General features: G+C 47.7%; 1 protein-coding gene across 1 annotated transcript in view; it reads right to left on the bottom strand.

Annotated features, from left to right (window-relative positions):
• The window catches only part of OTOR (otoraplin), a 120169-nt gene that overhangs the window by 81098 nt on the left and 18710 nt on the right, over positions 1–20361 (bottom strand). The window contains exon 3 of the mRNA XM_069608349.1: positions 13586–13696. Coding sequence (XP_069464450.1) covers positions 13586–13696 — 111 coding nt within the window. The remainder of the gene's footprint in view (positions 1–13585; positions 13697–20361) is intronic.

Here is a 20361-nt window from a genome sequence, read left to right as displayed (position 1 = left end):
TTTTTACCCCCCCAATGTACCTGGTGGAGTCGACTAACGTCGAGGGACTCGTTGGTCGGCGACGGGGAATCGACGGCCCTTCTTGAATGCCTTCCTTTTCAGGCGGGAGGCACGGGGCGTCGAACGTCCGTCGACAAACGAGGTGGAACGATGTCGAAGAGGCGGCAGCTTCGTCCGAGCGGTGCTCGTCGGCGTCGGGGCGTCGGCGTCCTGCAAGGCGGAGGTGTGCGGGGCACCTCGATGACAATAGTTCTGGCCTGCAAAGATTGTAGAGACGGGAGCCCAGCAAGGGCGTCGAGTCGTCTGAGTCTTTGAGGTCGTTGGGTGGCGGGAAACCCACCGGCAGGTTTCTCCTCGGCGCGTTGGTCGGCCTCGACTTTCTCCGGCAGGATAAGCGGTCGACGATGCGGTCGAGAGAGTCCTTCAATTGAATGTTCTTAGGCAATGGAGCGGACGGCTCCGGTCGTCGGCGGCACAGCGTCAAGTGGTTCCCACGGCTGGGCAACACAACTTCGACGGGCCTCCAGCGGTTCCACAAACCTGCGAACCCTGGTCGACGGCAATGGACTTCGACGACGTCGATGTCCGGGTGCTTCACTTCGATCTCCTCGGCGGTCCCGTCTCGGGTCGACAGCCTTTCGAGGACCTGTCTTCCAGGGCGCTTCGGCGAAGATGGAGCGGTGCTCGATGGTCCCTCGGAGCACGGGAAGAGGGCGCCTTACCAGGTCCTCTCTCGGGTCAGCCCTCGACGAATTTAGACAGCCTTCGGATCGGTCGAAGCAAATGCCACAGCAAGTCTTCTTCTTCCAGCTGGACGTCGAGGATCAGCAGTTCCAGTTACTCGTAGAGTGGAGACTCAGCTCCCTGGCTGCTGTAGGAGCACAATGGTCGCTTCTCAACCAAGGGTCCCTTCTGAACACTTTTCCAGTGGTGAGAGGTCCCCAGATATACTATCCTCTCTCTCATCCACGCTGCTGGCACACACTCAGCAGCCAATCATACTGCAGGGCATTCATGCAGTCAGTCAGCCAATCAGGCACACGGTGCATTCAGGCCACACTCCTCCCTTCCAGACACTCACAACAAGGAATGTGGATTGGGGCAAGTACCCAGCCATTCAACACTACACACTGCATTCAGGCCAGTTTCGGGCAGGGCTGTCTCAGTCTTTGTCTCACATGCCAGAAACCAGACAACCACAACAAGGAGTGTATATTGGTCACACACTCCATTCACCCAGGTCCCACCCACAGGAGGTACCCACAACATACAGACACTGGGAAGGCTCCAGCCAGTCTAGCTGGGCCTTCACCACCATACCATACATGGAACTTCCACCCAACAGCCAGTCAGGGGGAAGGGACAGAGTCAGGGCTTCCCGGGACTTTGGGAAAACAAGACAACAGGCAATAGAAAGCAAGAGGCCACAGGGGCCATCTTGTTTCTATCAGGAATCAACTGATCCCAATGGCAGGGCCTGGGTATCCCAAAATGGAGGATACCCAGCGCACCTGTCAAATTCAGCATGGAGCTGCCACCAGCCCATGCCCTGCTCTGTGGGCCACCCACAGGTGCCCAAAAACATACACTAGGGGCACAGGATTGTACCCCTACCCATGGGTGCCATAAGGGTATCCCATGGGTCTGTTCACCAAACCAAAAGAGAGCTGCACTGCCAGGAGTCCCACACGGACTCCGGGGCAGAAAACATAACAGAACACACGGTAAAAACAGAAAAAGGACAAGGATTCAGAGACCCCGTCCCTCAGATGCATTTCCAGCATCACACCATCCAATAGCGCTAATTAACATTGATGCTAAAATATATACCAAGATTTTAGCTTTGTGATTGCAGACAGACTCCAAACCTTGAAAGGATCTGACCGGGCAGGTTTCATCAGGCAATGCCAAACATTTGAAAATACAAGAAGGGTCTGTCATTTAATAGAAAAGATTGGGAGGAGTGGGATTCCTTGCTTTAGATGCTGATTCATCTGGGTGGAATGGTCATTTTTCTTTTGAACAATGACAAGTATGGGGTATGGGGAATGCTGTCTCCGGAGGATAAAATCCAATTATCAAACCACCACCCTGTGCCTGTCCATTAACAGAGAGCTCTCTGGCTAAATCCGATTGGAGAGGGGGACCAAACAGGGATGTCGGTGTCTCCCTTGCTCTATGCAATCTATCTGGAACCTCTTTTGCAGTGTTTTACATGAAGCACCGGGAGTGAAAGGTATTCACTTTGGGGCATGTGAACATAAAATAATGACCTTTGCTGAGGATATGCTGTTGGCTCTTTCAGACCCAGCAGAGTCACTGAGGGCGGTAGTTTCGGAGCTGGCTTCTTTTGGTGAAGAATCGGGATTAAAAAGCAACACACATAAACCGTAGATGTTAAATCTCTCACTGTCGAGGGAAAAGGTAAGGAAGATACAGGGGTGTACCCAGTTTCAATGGGAAGAAGAGAAAATCAAGTATTTAGGGAATCATATTAGGAAGTTTATGGCAACACTATACGAGGCGAACTTAGCACACTTAAAACCGACTTGCAACGTTGGAACCCTCTACATATATCGTGCGTGTGGCATATGGCCTCGATTAAAATGGTGACCCTCCCACGCTTCTTTACTTTTTTAAAGCCCTGCCGGTTTCCCTACATGGGACTTCTTTAAATCACTCAATCGCCTAATATCTACATTTATATGGCATAATAAAAGACTGTGGGTAGCTCTGCGAAATCTAATGGCCCTAAAGAATAGGGGAGGAATGGCCGTTCCCAATTTTAGACAGTACTACTGAGCAGCCCAATTACGAGTACTGAAACAATGGTTATCGGGGGACGATAGTAAACTTTGGGTTTCCATGCATAGAGTAGTGGTGGGGGCTCCACTAGATGTGGTTTTATGGTTAGCTAAGGAGGATTGGCCTCCTAGTATGACGGTATTGCGGATCACTTCACTTGTGGGTGAGGTGTGGGATGATGTGGTAAAACAAAAGCATATTTCAATAATTCTGGTTCCATTCACACCACTATTTGGGAACCCCCAGTTCACGCCAGGGAAAGAGGTGCAAGCCTTTGGGAAATGGAGGGAGGCGGGATGTTTAAGATTAAAGGATATAATGTATGGTCAGGAAGTCAAAACTTTTGAGCAGTGTAAACAGTCTTTTTGTCTCACTGAAGGGGACAGGCTTTGTTATTACCAGCTGCGACATTCCTTAAAATAGCGGCAGGTAGACAACTCGCTGCATTTGAAAAATATATCACATCTCACTTAGGAGATACACATCTTATTTCAGCATTCTATGCGTTGTTAGCGGAAGGGGGCCCACGGGTGCGGTGGTCTTACATGGACAAGTGGGAACGGACCTTGGACTGATAAATATTGGAAGAAGAATGGGAGTTTTTCTGGGGCAATACCCTGAAGCTCACTCGATCCATCCAATTTAGGGAGATGTGGTATAAAACCCTCACTCAATGTCACTATGCCCCGGAAAGGCTTAGATCTATGTATCCGAAGGTATCCCAGGATTGTTGACAGAGATGTAAGGGGTAGGGGGATTAGCACCATATTTGGTGGTCTTTTCCGGCCTTAAAATCATTTTAGGGTCAAGTATGCTCAACAATACAGGTAGTGGCATGGATAGACATACCAATGGGGATCGAGGGATGTCTTCTTGGCCTTTTGTCAAAGGATATGGCACCACAAGGAAGGGCAAGCTTCAAGGCATATATGGTTGTGGCACTGGCGGCTTTACCAGTGATTGCCCGGAATTGGAAGAAGGAGGACGATCCTACCCAACATGAATGGTTAAACAGAATTTGGCATATATTGGCTATGGAATCGGTCACCTATAATCTTCAGGGGGGACAATAAAAAATTCTGGACAGACTGGGGGGTACTGTTGGAATATTTGAGGGATGATTATCAGATTCAATTGTGCCTGCGGAACATTCGGATCTTGGACATTGCCTAAGGCCTTCAATTAATCAATCAAAATTAAAGACCTCTTTGTATACCTTATATGTAAAAGGTGGTGCAACTCGGGGGTAGGGGTGTGGGGTTTGAGGGAAAAGGGAAGGGCAGGGGTGAGGGGGTATTGTTTTGTTACATTTTGCAAAATGCCAAGAAAAACAAATTCAAAAAAACTTTCTTTAGCATATCATATTAGGTGAGGTGCTCTGTGATAGTAAAGTGCAAGGAAGTTATGCCAATAATCCCGACCCTACAAGATGCGCAAGCTGGAACAGCACAATGCAAAATTATATTATAATGCAAACAAGCTTTACCAATCACTCTAACTCCATGAAATGCAGAGGAACAGTGAGCGGTAGTGCTCCTGGAATGCAACAGGGGCTGAATGAGCACATTCATAAAACATAGGACATTATCTATCAATATAGGCAATATAATGCCACCAAAAGCATCACACAGTAATTCCCTTGGCTCAATGATTATACTAAAAGACCATAGAAAGGTGCCCTCCTGCAGAGGTGAACTATGATATATCTCCCCTCTACGGTGTACTAGCATGGCCAGTGGTCAGACAAAGTTGCTAGGTCAGGGAGGCAAATCATGAGACGAGTAATAATAATAATAATAATAATAATAATAATAATGATAATAATAATAATAATAATAATAATAATAATAATAATAATAATAATAATAATAATAATAATAATAATAATAATGGGTTACCCTAGGATATAAAATGCAAATAGGTTATACCAATCTCCTAACCCCTGCAAGGTGCGGTTGTTTGAGATGTTTTTGTAATTTAAAATGCATATCAGTTCTACTAGTAGCCCTTACCCTGTGAGATGTGAAGTCACAGCGATGAAGAACATAAAGTCCGACAGTGTCACTGCTCTCTTACGTCCGTGAGGACTGTCGGACATCTGGGGCAGTAGCCCGAGTTCCAGGTAAAGACTACTTCTCGGACGTGGGACACTTCAGGAGCTACCCTTGAAACGGAGCATATAGGGGTTCCCTCATCACAGGACCTCAGGAACACATAAGAAAGCAAACGGATGGTTTAGTGAGTGGGGAGGACAGACGCAGGAAGGCTCCAGGAGGAAGATAGAGGGGGATACAACTAATGTAGAAAGCATCAACATGGAGGAGAGACCAAGGAAAGACTGCGGACGAGTTGTGGAGGGGCCCTGCCAAAAGTAGAAAAGTGGTGTGGAGGAGAGCAAGATGGTGTAGACTAGCCAGAGGCGAGGTGGTAGAATCCAACGGCCAGGACTAGTGATAGGGGGAGCAGTGAGCGAGAGCGGGAACATGAAGTTTAGGCTGCAGAAATAGTAACACCTGTCTGTGACACTGCTCATTGTAGGCATTGACAGAGGAGGTGGAGCAAAGGGGTGGAGGGATTCGAGAGAGGTATGGAAGGGTGTGAGGTAAAGGAGGAAGCCATCTAGCCAGAAAGTGTTAAGCCGTGAAGAGAGGAGGAGGGTGGTAGATGAGGGCAGGCAAAGGGAAAAAGAGGGTAGATTATGAGACAGAGATACCGAGTCAAAGGAGCAGAAAACCTAAAATAACCAGGAGCAGAAACATGGGTAAAAGGTCAGAGGTGGTGGAAGGGATAAAAAGGGAGTTTGGGGGGATCACCTTGCAGAGGCAAGCAGTGAATGTAAGATCTGCTTAACTGGACAGTCAAGCACTCAAAGGGACAGGGGCAGAGGGGAAACAGCAGGACACCCGGGAGTAGGTGAGCAAAGGGGCACCAAGAATTATCACAAGTGAAAACAGTTAAGGGATCCAGAGGGGAACGAAGGGAGAGGAGGGGTGTTAGGCAAGATTGTATGCAGTAAACCTGTGGGAGACTACACCCGTCTTGTCCTCTTGGTATTAGGTAACCCACCTATTGACATAGGTCTGTACTACACAAGTTGGTAGTGTGACTGAGCAGCCAGACTTATCTCAAGAGGGGTAAATGTGAGACGTAGAGCAGTAGCATCAAAATCCACACAGACACGTATCCAAATAACACTTACACTCAATGTTTTCTAGTAAAATCATTATTTATTTATTTATTTAACGGTCAGTTTTAAATAAGCATTCTTTAAAAAAGGGCAATGTGCAACAATAAAAATACACTGCATAACACGTTCTCAAAATCAAGATAACCAAGTAGATACTCTTTAGAGATGTTTCATACACACTTCCTACACCCTGGGGAGACTTCAATTGCTAGGACAGTAAAGGCCTTTATATATCACTTTTGCATTTGGTAAAATTCTGAGGTTGGTAGAAAGGAAAGGTTAAGGGAAGGAAAAAGGTTAGCAGGTTCTCAGAGCATGTGAGGACTTTTGAATCTCCTAATGAAGTCTAGATAAAACATTTCCCAGCAATTTTAGTTATAAACCAATGCATCCCCTAGGAGGGACAGTTAGAATCAAAGTCAATGGGGGTGATTACGAGTTTGGAGGTAACCACAGCGCTATTAGCGCCATGGCTGCCTCCAAAGCCTTACCGACTCCGCCCTGGTGAATGGAGCTATTACCGCCCCATTCCAAGGTTGGCAGGGGCGGTAATTCCCCATTCACCAGGGCCCTTCTCCATTCCCATTTGAGCCCCCATAGGGCTCAATGGGAATGGGGAAGGTGCTAATAATGGTACTGCAAATTGCGGTACCGTTATTAGCTCTACGGTCCCTTTGCGGGTCCTATCCTTAACGCCTGGTAAAACCAGGTGTTAAGGGAGGACCCGCAAAGGGAACTCGTAGTAGGGCGGTAAGGGATTACTGGTACCAGTGCCCTTACCGCCGGGTCGTAATGAGGCCCAATGGGTTAGAAGAGTCTGCAAGGAGCCAGCACACCCAAAGGGCCTCATTAGGAGTTTGGAGGTAACCATGGTTAGCGCCATGGCTGCCTCCAAATCCTTACAGACTCCGCCCTGGTCAATGGAGCTATTACTGCCCCATTCCAAGGTTGGCGGGGGCAGTAATTCCCCATTCACCATGGCCCTTCCCCATTCCCATTTGAGCCCCCATCGGGCTCAATGGGAATGGGGAAGGCGCTAATAACGGTACCGCAAATTGCGGTACCGTTATTAGCACCAAAGTCCCTTTGAAAGTCCCGTCCTTAACACCTGGTAAAACCAGGCGTTAAGGGAGGACCCACAAAGGGAAGTCATAATAGGGCGGTATGGGATTACCGGTACCGGTGCCCTTAACGGTACCAGTAATCCCTTACCGCCCGGGTCGTAATGAGGCCCAAAGTCAATTTGGAATAAAGTCTATGGAGCTGAGGCACTTCTTAGATAGCAAAATGCCTTGCACAAAGGTAGAGAGTTTGGTGTGGTAAATCACTGTTGTGCCACAAGCTGTTACACTTGTGAAAAGTTGGAGCTGGAATCAACTCTAGAAAATCGGCTACTGCAAGTCTCCACTGAGAAAAGAACGCTACAGACAAAGAGGTAAGTACCCCTTAGTCGGAACAGTGCCTTAGGTTAGAAGAAGAGGATCAAGCTGGCTTCTGTCCTGGTTTCAGAGTTGTAGATCCTGTGTTCCTGGGCCTCGGTCGTGAGGAGAAGGAGGAGGATGTCTGGAGGACTCCTGCACTGCAGTTTGAAGGTCGGTGGCAGCTACGCGCTCTTTTCAGTTCAGCAGCACTTTGTGGTTTTAGCTACCGGTAAATAGCACCACCACGGATCTTGGACACTGGATGCATCTCCTTCACTCCTTGAGTCCAGCACTCTGGTGAGGGGAACCGAGCTTGGGTCAACCTGCTTCGGGAGGGTCCTCAGGATCTTCCTGGAACTTCAGTCTGGCTTAAAGAAGTTGCACTCTAATACGTATTTCTCGACCCCTGGCACTCGGTTCCAGCAGCAGCAAAGAAGTACAGCCAGTTGGTGAAGGTGTTCCAGCAAAGTTCGTCTTAGGGTTAGTTGGTCCCACTAACCCAAGGGAAGAAGTCGTCCTCTCCGGAGCTTCTCTAGTCAATTCGGGAAAGGAGTTTCAGCACAGCAGCAGGGCTTCACGGGGCAGTTGAATGGTCCAGGAGGATGCAGCAAGCTTCTCTCTACGATTACTTCGTCGGACGTTTCTTCCAGTGGTCGACTCTGTCTTCAGTTCAAGAAGCCTCGCCTTTTATACAAGTTTCTCCCATTCATGCACAGCCTAGATGTCTCTCACACAGCAGGAGCCAGCCAATCATGACTGGGTGCATTCAGGTTACCAAGGTGACTAGGGACAGAGAGTTTCGGGTACCTCCCTCGCTTTCTGCCCTGCCAGACACACTGTAGCCAGATGCGGGTTATCAGTACTGAAGCCCTTCAAAGGAAAAGCGAACAAAAGGGTTTAACCTGGTTTGGCGCACAGAGTAAAACCCAAGAAAGACCTCACAAACAAGAAATGGTGAAAACAGAAGACCAGGCCATTTTGACACAATGGTCACTCATGGGTGCTATACTGCAGCTGAGCATTCAGTCTGCGGTACAAAAGCACAATGGTAGGAAAATAAAACCACTGCCAACAGCCATCTAAAGTAGGGAGGGTAACATAAAATATGTTACATGAGGATGTAAGAAAAGAGGCTACTAAATAAACCCCCAGCACTCCACATATGATGGGGTGTGCCGGACCTACATAGTAAAAAGGTAAGTAAAGTCAATTTCACCTTACTGCTCTTGGGAACAGTAGTTCACCCAAGAGAAGGTATTTAAACCTTGAGAGAAATCAAAAGGATGTCTCTGTGACACTGCACTGAAGGAGCTGTGGATCACCATACAAAAAGTAGATGCCGATGGAGTTTGTTAGACTCCAAAAACAAAGGAAATACAGAATCCAAATCAGATCAAAATACATGAGAGAGTGAGAAAAAAGGCTCACTTTCTCCAGGGTTACAATTAAAAAGTCCTAAAGTCCAGCAAAAGAGCGGGGGGGGCTCTATTTTTGAAGGGAATTAGAAAAGAAAGGAGAATTCTCCCTAACAAGGAGGGAGAGCAAGGAAACCAGGTAAGTAGGTGTAGTGGTACGCTGTGACAGAATACCATCTGGTGAGGACAGGCTAGCCCAAGCTTTTATTTTATTTTTTCATTGATTAAAATGATGTAGGTAATTCTGTTTCTGAAAAGGAAATATGAAAATCATGTACCCTTTGATAAATGCTCCATGTCAAAATTTACACCCTCAGCATCAGCCCTGCAGTGGCACAGGGCATGTTCAGAGGTCACATGTGAAATGCTGGCATCTGCTGGAATGCAAAGGGATCGGCAGGCAGAGGTTTTTTTTTTATTTATTTTTTTGCAAATGTCTGCACCTCTCATTCAAATTATAATAATTGTGCAGCTTAGTTTTCCTGGTGGTATGTTAAACTATTACTTCAAGACATGCATGGCTGTGGAATGGTGGCTGCTATGGTCTCATAATTATACAGTCACAGAAATTTGATGTCATACTAGTGTCAGCTATGGCAGGCCAATGTGTATTAGCCACTTAGCCTAGATTTCTTCACAACTGTTTTGTGGGACTGTGGCCAGGAAGCTGCCTCTTTGATTCTCCTGCAATATTGGCAACAACTTCCTCTCAGGGCATGGAAACCCTCCCTGGGAGATCTCCTGGGAGTCGGTGCTTCAAAGACAGCACTGGCATATCAAAGCCACACTTGCATCAGGGTGATGACCATTGAAGTCCCTTTGAAGTTTGCAGGCATGTCAGAGGACAGCTATGTCCCCTAACCATACCCTGGGAATAGTGGGGGTCAACTGTTGTGGAACAAGGCCTCTCTGCTGGTCTATGAACTGGAATAAGGTTCCTGCTCACTAGTGCTGAAGTACCCCTGTAGGTGGCAGCCAAATTCCTGAAGTGGAAGTGTAGAACTAAAGGACTCATCTTGTCCTGGAGTTCCTGGATTCGGCCACTAGGGTCGTACTGGGGCATACAATTGTCTCGGGCACCTATGAAAAAGTGGCCCATAGTTGCAAATGCCAAGTCATTCCTTTTGTGACAGGCTTTTTGAATAGTAAGTATAAAAGAGGGAGTTTTTTGATAAAATGTGATGCAAATTGTGCATTTTAAAGAATATGTATTCAGCAACACTGATCAAAACGTCTAGCTACATAGTGATGTAACTCATAAAAGTGGCCCACATTGGCCAAAAAGGTGGCCCGTTTTGACCAAACAAACTGGCCCACACCAGCATTTTGCATTTTTGGTTCAGGGATTGCTCTATTGACATATAGCCCAGTCCGAGGCTGCCAGCAACCCAGAAGTCCAGAAGCAGTTTGGAATGTGTTTAATTGCCTTAAGATGTCTATGAGCTGGCTCAACCATGCTCGACACATTGAAAACCACTACAGGACCCACTATGCAGCTTTTGGAACTCTACACGTCTTCAAACCACTTGTTGCCCTTCCAGCCATCCAGACGCCGGTTCGACCTATTGAAGTGGTCCGCATGGTCGCAAACCGATCGCCGGCTCGAGGCCCATAGAAGCAACTCCGAGAGGTGACAGCTGGAAGATTTAGAAAGAATCTTGAACCTCAGGCAATTGCTCTGGGTAACCTTCCAGAATATCGTTCTTCGCCTGCCAAGCCATTACAGAAAGGGGAAAGGCCATATGCAAATCAGGTTTGGTCTCATCCCCAAAGGCGCAGTCCAGGCGGAACTGCTAGATCACATCTCTTCTGCACGAGACCACAAGCATCCCGAGACATGTTTCGGCCTTCCAGCCATCACCTTTGTTTTTCCATAGAATCAACTGAACCGAGCGTCGACTCGACCTGCAGGAAGCCATTGACTTACCTGTCTCGAATGTGACTTAACCCAGCAAAAGCATTGTTTTGCCGCAGAGTTGACCACCATCCCGACCCACTGGAAGCCATCGACTATCTTCTCTAATGCTGAGTCGATCCTGAGGGAGCCTGCACTTCAAACGTACTTGTTGCCGACCTGCGACCCTGACCGCATGACTCAAATGTCTCGCCATCAACCCGAGTACAGCAAAGGTGCTAAGGCTGTCGAATACCCAAGACAATAACGAAGGTATTTTGAAGAGGCCCTTGTCCACTTCTGGTGACTGTAGTGATTTGTAAGTCCCACTTCTATACCGCCGAAAGAAAAATAAACCAACAAGAAGAGGTGCCGCGAAAAGGAGAGTGAAGGACAAGCTCATTAAGAAGGATATGAGTTTTCTCCCTTTGCCAAGTCTTCCTTCACCCTAGCCCAGGGCTCAAAGGTACAGCGAGACCCTACCCCAGTACCCATCACAATGCCAATCCGTTGGCACAGGCATGATCTTCCGCCGAGACACAACTTGTGCTTGAATACTAAGTATATTCTTGTATAGCACAACACTAACCCAAAGGTCTCAATACCAAATGCATGGAGGGCATAGTGGTAGGTCACGAGAGCCATCATCTTTGAAGAGGTTAACCAGGGACTGAGTAAAGGGGAGCGGGTGAGGGGATCTAGCTGTGCACCCCCAAGCTCAGCCTGGCAAGGGCAGATGCTCAATGGCCGCAGGAATGGGGATAGAAAGCTGAAGGGGCAAAGAGACAGTTTTAATCACCATTTGCGGAAACTACAGCGCTCGACCTACCCAAGGATCCCCTCCCCAGCCGCTCACTGAGGTGGCGTTTTAAGCCATAAGCAAACTCTGTGCTGGATATTAAATGCACGAAGGGCTTAGCATTCAGTTGCGAGGTCTGCCATCTTTTGAGGTGTTCACCAGCGACTCAGCAAAGGGAAACGGTTGCGGGGGCGGAGGGGGGGGGGGGGGGGCTGGGAGTAGACCTTATCATGCATCCCAAAGCTCAACCCAAGACTGAGAGGGTAGATGGAAAGTGGTCTGATCCTCACAGGCTAGGCAGAGAGACACTGTTATCTAGCACAGCTATGGCTATACAACAATATTATAATACACATGTGCAACAATCGATGCACTGAAGCGGTTCTGTCTATCTTTGGGAAATCATGTATGCAAGCTACTATGCTAGGTTTTTCAATAAGCAAATTTGAATGAACCCACATGTTCAGAATGCTGACATGTGTTTTTGTACAGTGCGTAATGCTGCAATCTCCCTGCTTCTAATGGCTGTAATAAAAGTTATTACCCAATTAAAAGCTAACCAATTTGCCGACTTCAAACAGATGGAGAGCTGAGCCTGGTCCTGTCCTGAACCTGCAAACTGAAAACATGTCCCTTGTATAAGGCCAGCACTTGACACGCTGAGCTATCCTTACAACGAAGTAGAGGATATGAAACAAGTGAGCCAGTTTGGAAAACGGGTGGATGTGAGGAAATGCTTCAAAAGATTTGCTGCACGGTTCTTTGGGGAAACAGAAATCCCCATATTTCTAAAATGTTTAGAATGCGTTCCAGGCAAAACATCTGCTCGAGGGTGCGCAGTTCTGCGAAACTGAAGGGATACCTGATGTGTTCTCTGGCTCTTCTGGCAAAGTGAGGCATTCCTCCAGGGGCTGCGGAGGGAATTCAGGAGAGGCAGCTCTGACGAATATCCATCTGTTCCGCTGCGGCTTCAGAAGAATAAACAATGACATATTCTACCCGCTACCTCCCAAGATCTCCATTTAGTATAGGCCCAAAGCCTTGCTACCTTTAACTGCCCACTTGCTTACGGCAATTAAGTTTCGTGGATTATCGTGGGCCCGTCACATGCATTTTAAACGTATCCATTCTACAGGCGTGTTGTGTTTGCAATTTTAAGCAAGACTTCCAAGACAAAATGGGCAATATGTTTAGCATACCTATGATTGATTGTCTATTGACAACACGCTTAATACTGAAGAGGTTTCTAAGCGCGGATCCGAGATTCGAACCTGTGTTGCCCTGTGTCGACTTGTTCCAAGACGAGCGTGTTTCCACTGAGCTGTAACACCCGTGAACGAAGTCCAGGGGGTCTCAAACTTTCTCTCTCATGTGAGCAGTTCTGATTCTGAATGCAATGTTTATATGAAAACATTATTGAAGAGGGCTTCGGTTTAATGAGCAGTTTCAAAGAACAGACCCATCCTTGTTCCTCTGAACCCAACACTGGGTCCAAACCGACCCCAGGGACACGAGGGTCTGATAAAAATGCCACTAATTCAGGCACCTACAGGCAAATAATTGCCGCAATCACTGGCACTGGTACTACCAGTGCCGGTGATTACAGCAAACCCATTCCATGGAGTCCTATCCATGGAATGGGAACTTACTGCAGTTGCTAGCACTTGTAACATCCCAGTAACACCGGGATATCGGGCGCCTGTAACAGTAAGGCGGGTTTGCTGGTAACCCACCGGTATTACAGGCAGCGTACCGGCAAACCCGAAATGACCCCTAATCTTTGACTCGACTCGTCTGCCTTATCCTCACACTGAAGCTATACCTGCATATGTGTTTCGTTGGCCATCGTCTCTCTTCCCTCTGTACAGAACCCTGGTGCCTTTTAGTGCTAGGTCTATGCTTCAAAAATACCATACACAGAATATTAAAGCATTCCAGTCTGTTATCTGGGTTAAAGGTAACACATTTGTGAGGGGGTGTAAAAGGTGTCTTTTGTATTTTGAAAGACATGGTCATAGCATCATGCAGCTGGTCACGCAATGGACTAATCTTCGAGTGCCTTACTGTTGTTGGGAATTTTTTCGTTGCTTCTTGGTAAACATGCTCCTCTTTGACTGCGGTGCTGGGGAAGTAACCAATAATACCCATCTGGTCCTTGTACTGCTCGCTGTACACCTGTTGGGGAATACCACAGTTAGTCATGGGGCAGAGACCCGGCACATCAAATGAGACCATGTGTACGTGTTTCAGACAACTGCCCAAACAGTCCTATCTTATATTTATTTATTTATTTATTCGTTTAATTTCTTATAACGCACAACTCGCCCTAAGGCCTCTGTGTGCACAAAAAAACTTGACAAAAAACTAGAACAAGACAAACAACATGAAAAGCATCAGTGGCAAGAACAGATTTCATAATTGCAGAAACCCCAAGAAGAACACAAGGTGGTGCCAATTAATCATTTGAATTGAAGAAGTAAGTCGTTATAGCTTTCGTAAAGGTACACGCATTCATAACGTCCCACAGGTTGGATGGCAGTTTATTCCAAAGCTCTGAGGCACAGTAATCAAAATGTGATTGTGGATGAAATTATGAGAGTTAACACAAGAGAGCTTGCTCACAAACAGGTTCACTATCATAGGTGGTTGGAATCTGCCGTGAAGAGCCTGGCCACTTCCACATCTTTGGGTCAGTCTCCTCCTGGTGGATTCTGCTTCTAATGTGCCCGCCACACCCACCACTCCCAGATGCGAATCCTTGATAAGAGATCCTTCCAGGGGGGGTCTACATGCCAGGAGACCATCTTTGTTTCCCCTCCATTGTGCATAGAGAGCATGGTCATGATGACTGTCCACTCAGCTGGTCTGCGAAGGGTGCCCACGCATGCATGCCGTAGTAAATCTGTGCAAAAACAAAGAGGTGATGGCTGGAAGGTTTAGAATGAATCTTAACCACTGGCATTGCTCTGGGCAACCCTCCAGACCACTGTTCTTCGCCTGCTAAGCCATTACAGAAGGGGAAAGACCATATGGAAATCAGGCTTGGCCTCACCCCAAAAGGGGCAGTCCAGCCCGAACTGCTAGGTCACATCCCTTCTGCACGAGACCACAAGTATCCCCAGACATGTTTCGCCCTTGTTGGGGCTCATCAGTGAGGAGTAGCTTGGGTCTCTAGGCCTAGCAGGCACGGGACCCACGTCTGGGCATACCGGTCCCACTCGGGGTGACAAAGCAAAAACAAAGAGGTGATGGCTGGAAGGTTTACAATGAATCTTAACCACTGGCATTGCTCTGGGCAACCCTCCAGACCACTGTTCTTCGCCTGCCAAGCCATTACAGAAGGGGAAAGACCATATGCAAATCAGGCTTGGCCCCACCCCAAAAGGGGCAGTCCAGCCCAAACTGCTAGGCCACATCCCTTCTGCACTAGACCACAAGCATCCCCAAACATGTTTCGCCCTTGTTGGGGCTCATCAGTGAGGAGTAGCTTGGGTCTCTAGGCCTAGCAGGCACGGGACCCACATCTGGGCATACCCGTCCCACTCGGGGTGACAAAGCAAAAACAAAGAGGTGATGGCTGGAAGGTTTAGAATGAATCTTAACCACTGGCATTGCTCTGGGCAACCCTCCAGACCACTGTTCTTCGCCTGCCAAGCCATTACAGAAGGGGAAAGACCATATACAAATCAGGCTTGGCCTCAACCCAAAAGGGGCAGTCCAGCCCGAACTGCTAGGCCACATCCCTTCTGCACGAGACCACAAGCATCCCCAAACATGTTTCGCCCTTGTTGGGGCTCATCAGTGAGGAGTAGCTTGGGTTTCTAGGCCTAGCAGGCACGGGACCCACGACTGGGCATACCCGTCCCACTCGGGGTGACAAAGCAAAAACAAAGAGGTGATGGCTGGAATGTTTAGAATGAATCTTAACCACTGACATTGCTCTGGGCAACCCTCCAGACCACCGTTCTTTGCCTGCCAAGCCATTACAGAAGAGGAAAGACCATATGCAAATCAGGCTTGGCCTCACCCCAAAAGGGGCAGTCCAGCCCGAACTGCTAGGCCACATCCCTTCTGCACGAGACCACAAGCATCCCCAAACATGTTTCGCCCTTGTTGGGGCTCATCAGTGAGGAGTAGCTTGGGTCTCTAGGCCTAGCAGGCACGGGACCCACGTCTGGGCATACCCGTCCCACTCTGGGTGACAAAGCAAAAACAAAGAGGTGATGGCTGGAAGGTTTAGAATGAATCTTAACCACTGGCATTGCTCTGGGCAACCCTCCAGACCATCGTTCTTCGCCTGCCAAGCCATTACAGAAGGGGAAAGACCATATGCAAATCAGGCTTGGCCTCACCCCAAAAGGGGCAGTCCAGGCCGAACTGCTAGGCCACATCCCTTCTGGACGAGACCACAAGCATCCCCAAACATGTTTCGCCCTTGTTGGGGCTCATCAGTGAGGAGTAGCTTGGGTCTCTAGGCCTAGCAGGCACGGGACCCACGTCTGGGCATACCCGTCCCACTCGGGGTGACAAAGCAAAAACAAAGAGGTGATGGCTGGAAGGTTTAGAATGAATCTTAACCACTGGCATTGCTCTGGGCAACCCTCCAGACCACCGTTCTTCACCTGCCAAGCCATTACAGAAGGGGAAAGACCATATGCAAATCAGGCTTGGCCTCACCCCAAAAGGGGCAGTCCAGCCCGAACTTATAGGCCACATCCCTTCTGCACGAGACCACAAGCATCCCCAAACATGTTTTGCCCTTGTTGGGGCTCATCAGTGAGGAGTAGCTTGGGTCTCTAGGCCTAGCAGGCACGGGACCCACGTCTGGGCATACCCGTCTCACTCAGGGTGACAAAGCAAAAACAAAGAGATGATGGCTGGAAGGTTTAGAATGAATCTTAACCACTGGCATTGCTCTGGGCAACCCTCCAGACCACCGTTCTGCGCCTGCCAAGCCATTAAAGAAGGGGAAAGACCATATGCAAATCAGGCTTGGCCTCACCCCGAAAGGGGCAGTCCAGCCCGAACTTATAGGCCACATCCCTTCTGCACGAGACCACACGCATCCCCAAACATGTTTTGCCCTTGTTGGGGCTCATCAGTGAGGAGTAGCTTGGGTCTCTAGGCCTAGCAGGCACGGGACCCACGTCTGGGCATACCCGTCCCACTCTGGGTGACAAAGCAAAAACAAAGAGGTGATGGCTGGAAGGTTTAGAATGAATCTTAACCACTGGCATTGCTCTGGGCAACCCTCCAGACCATCGTTCTTCGCCTGCCAAGCCATTACAGAAGGGGAAAGACCATATGCAAATCAGGCTTGGCCTCACCCCGAAAGGGGCAGTCCAGCCAGAACTGAGTAAATCTGTGGGCATGGAGGCACGCGCAGCCAGACCCCCACACCATAGAATGTGCTGGGGAGAAAACTGAAGCAATGAAGCAAGCTTTTTACGTATGTTTCTCCCATATCCGGCTTCTCAAGAATGAGGGCCTCAGATTGCTACCTCTGACCTAGTGAAAGCTCTCGTGCTAAGTGGTTTAGTTGCCTTTCGTTTGCCACTTCCACACTAATGTGTTTTTATCAGATAATGGAGAATGTCTGCATGCACAGTCCTTCGGAGAGCCCCCTTTACAGGGCTCCTTCCTGCAAGCGTGTGTTCTCTCAACTTTGCAGAGAGACTGCATGGCAGAGAAAACAAAGGCAAATGCCTTCGCAGTCTATTCTCTATCTTCCGTGGGATCCGGCAGCACTGTGCGACCCCTCCACACCCACTCAGCACCTAAAACCGCTATCCTGGAGAAAAAAAACACTGGTGAGGACAATCATGGCCAGGTGAAGCCATGGCCTGCATTGGGTGGTGCAGTTGCTCCCTGGAAAGAGTTCATAACTATCACTGCTGCGCCGTGAACATATTCATCTGGATAATCCAGTGTGTGGCAGCTGTGTGTTCTCAGGGTGTGCAGAGATCTGCAGTGCATATGCACAGCACACAGAGGCTTCAAGAGGGGTGATTTGTGAGCTGCAACACTTCAAACAAGCCTTAACCAGTGTTGCTGAAAAATAAGGTCGCTTAGGCAGTACATTAATGAGACAAGGAAACAAGTGTTAGTTTCACAAAGCCCAGGGTTTGTGTAGCTGGCAGTGGTCTGTTGATGTGCTGTGAAATGTGAGAGGGGACGAGTGCAAGAAATAGCGACTCGAATGAAAATTAATCTGTATTCCAAGCAAGGAAATCTATTACTCTGGAAAACATATTCATGACTGTGCACGTCAGTCATACAGTCTCACAGGGCCTTGATGCATAGTCTTTCGGTTTCAATCACACAACTCGGCTAATGCAAAGACGCACACTTTTAAACTGCTCAAGATATTATGCATGTATGAAAGAAGAAATAAACTCTTGGTGGACCCATTATCAAAACACTTCACTCAGCATGGTGCCAGCTTTCATGAACTGTTGATAGGACCAGTAGGTCTTGCCGTATTGCGGGAAAATCAAGCAATACTCATTGCTGTTACAAAATTAACATGCAGTCGAATATTTATTTGCCTTGTCCATAAAAATGTGATAAATATTGCTCTCGTCCCGGCCTCGAGCAACAAATTTGAGGGGTGTGCCTTCCAAGACACAGGTACCCATCTTACAGAACACAGCCAATCCAGACCATTCCTCAGCCCAGAGCGAGCATACACCAACCGCCCAATACTTAGGGCCCGATTCATGGAATTATCTGCGTGGAAAAAAGGGTACTTGCACGCACAACTGCGTGCAAATCTGCCTTCATCGATTCATGGAACCGAATGCTCAGTACTTCTCCGAGCAGAGCGTGGGCTTGGCCTGCGCAGAGGGCTCCGAAAGGGCAGAACACCAAAAATGGAGAAGAACTTGTGAAAAAGTGGGTGGTAGTACCGTGCATGCCCATTATTGCACGGCACGAGACATATTCATGGATTCGATCGCACGCACGTCCTTCATACGATCCGTCACCCAAAGACAGGCGTAAGTAGACTTGCGCGTAGGAATTTCAGCACGCAGGTGGGGTCACATGTCAGATTTTATGGTGCGTATACTCAATCAGGGTTCCGTTGTAACTTCGGGGTGTGTGTAGGCAGTGTAGCGGGGTTCAGGAACGTTTTATGTGGGTTTGCACGCAGATTTCCGGAGTTATTGGCAAGTTATGATTTTTTATATGCATATTGTCGGGTGCCGGATACAATTATGGGGGACCCCACCCAGGGCCCCCGAGTTGCAGGCCTGCGAGCAGGGGACGCCACACACTGTTCAAAGGGTGCATGTATTTGCATCGGGGAGTGCACAAAGGTAGCTGTTATGGCTGTTCGTGCTTTGAATGGGGGCGTGTCGGCTACGTTCCTGGCACGACCTGCGAATATGATTACTTTGCGTGAACAATTCCATGAGTACCCGGGGCGTGTATTTATCTTTTTGCACAGAGGCTCGCGCAGTGTCCTTCCCGGCACGCAGCCCTTGTATGATTTCTGCTAGAATTTCCAGGAATCGTGCCCTTAGTGTCAAAGAAGCTTGTAGGACAGCATATTCCCATCTGAGAAGAGACACAAATAGCAAGAGGCTGTCTAAAATGAATGGTAAAGCACAGCCTCCATTATCAGTTGAAACTCAAAGGATATGGGTTGACAGTTGTAATCACTGTGCATCGTCTGGGAGTAAAAAGAAACACATGTATTATGTGTGTGCTCAGGCTGCTTAGATCTACAAATCCAGACAACCAGCCCTTATGTCTGTCAATAAAGCTACTGTTTTTCACTCGCGTGGACGAAAACAATCTTACAAATGCGAATGTATGGGTTATATAGTAGTTTATCGATAATGGACAAACCATTGGGTTGTTTACCAAAGTATCTGTGCAGACTTCCTAATCAATATTGGAGGATGCAGTTCCACCATTTTCAGGCGTAATCCCATTCTGACTGGAGAGATTGCGTGCATTAGTTTGAATAAGGATGTGAGATTAAAGTCATGTTTATTATGAAAAGAGACTAATATGTTACAGACCAGAGAGCACATTGTACTAGCTTGTCCTGCACTTCGGATATAAGAATTAACGGTTTAGTAAATTTGTTCATAACAATTCTTGGCTATCTTCTGGCACAGGGTCTTGAGCGGCCACAAAACGATTCTTGCGCTGTTAACGGTTTTGGAGCAGTGCAAGAGGGCAGGCCATATCTACATCCGCACGAGCAACTGCTCAATAATAAGAGGTAAGCATGTAACAGGAAGCTGTCATTTTTCTGGCTGCTAGACTGTATGTAGGTAAAGCTCGAACAGATTAAGAGCTCGGAAATATATTCACATATGTATGTCATTACAGCACACAAGTGAACTAAACGTGTTGAAGACAATAAGGGAATGTGAGAATGTGATCATTGAGAAGGGGAGATCAAAGACCCCTACAATTCAATAAATAGATGATGAGCCTTATAAGTAAGTGCTTTCCGCTCTATTTATGATTTGTTATTAAAAACACCACACAGAGTAGCACAGACAACCTGTGGAGTGACTAAGCGAGCTAATCAAGGACACATGGTTTCTGTTTTCTTAGGAAAAGCTGCAGAGAATTAACTCTTCGCAGGTAACCTCGATTACTAACTTGAAAATGACTCAAGGTAAGCTTAAAGAACAGACCTCCACTTACATTAACGGTCATTCTGTGAAAAGATATTCAAATTAAAAACAGCTAAGTATTTAAGGTTGTTTGCTGTGTATTTTGTGATTCAGGGAGCCACGTCATCAACAGTTAATCTCACAAGTTATGAAATCCAGCAACATAAAAAGTTGGCATTTAAGGAGATTCATAGTATAGTG

This window comes from Ambystoma mexicanum, chromosome 4q (genome assembly GCF_040938575.1).
Source record: "Ambystoma mexicanum isolate Mex_15411 chromosome 4q, UKY_AmexF1_1, whole genome shotgun sequence".
Lineage (NCBI taxonomy): Eukaryota > Metazoa > Chordata > Amphibia > Caudata > Ambystomatidae > Ambystoma > Ambystoma mexicanum.
The sequence above is the reverse complement of the archived record's forward strand: the minus strand, read 5'-3'. Positions and strand labels throughout refer to the sequence as shown.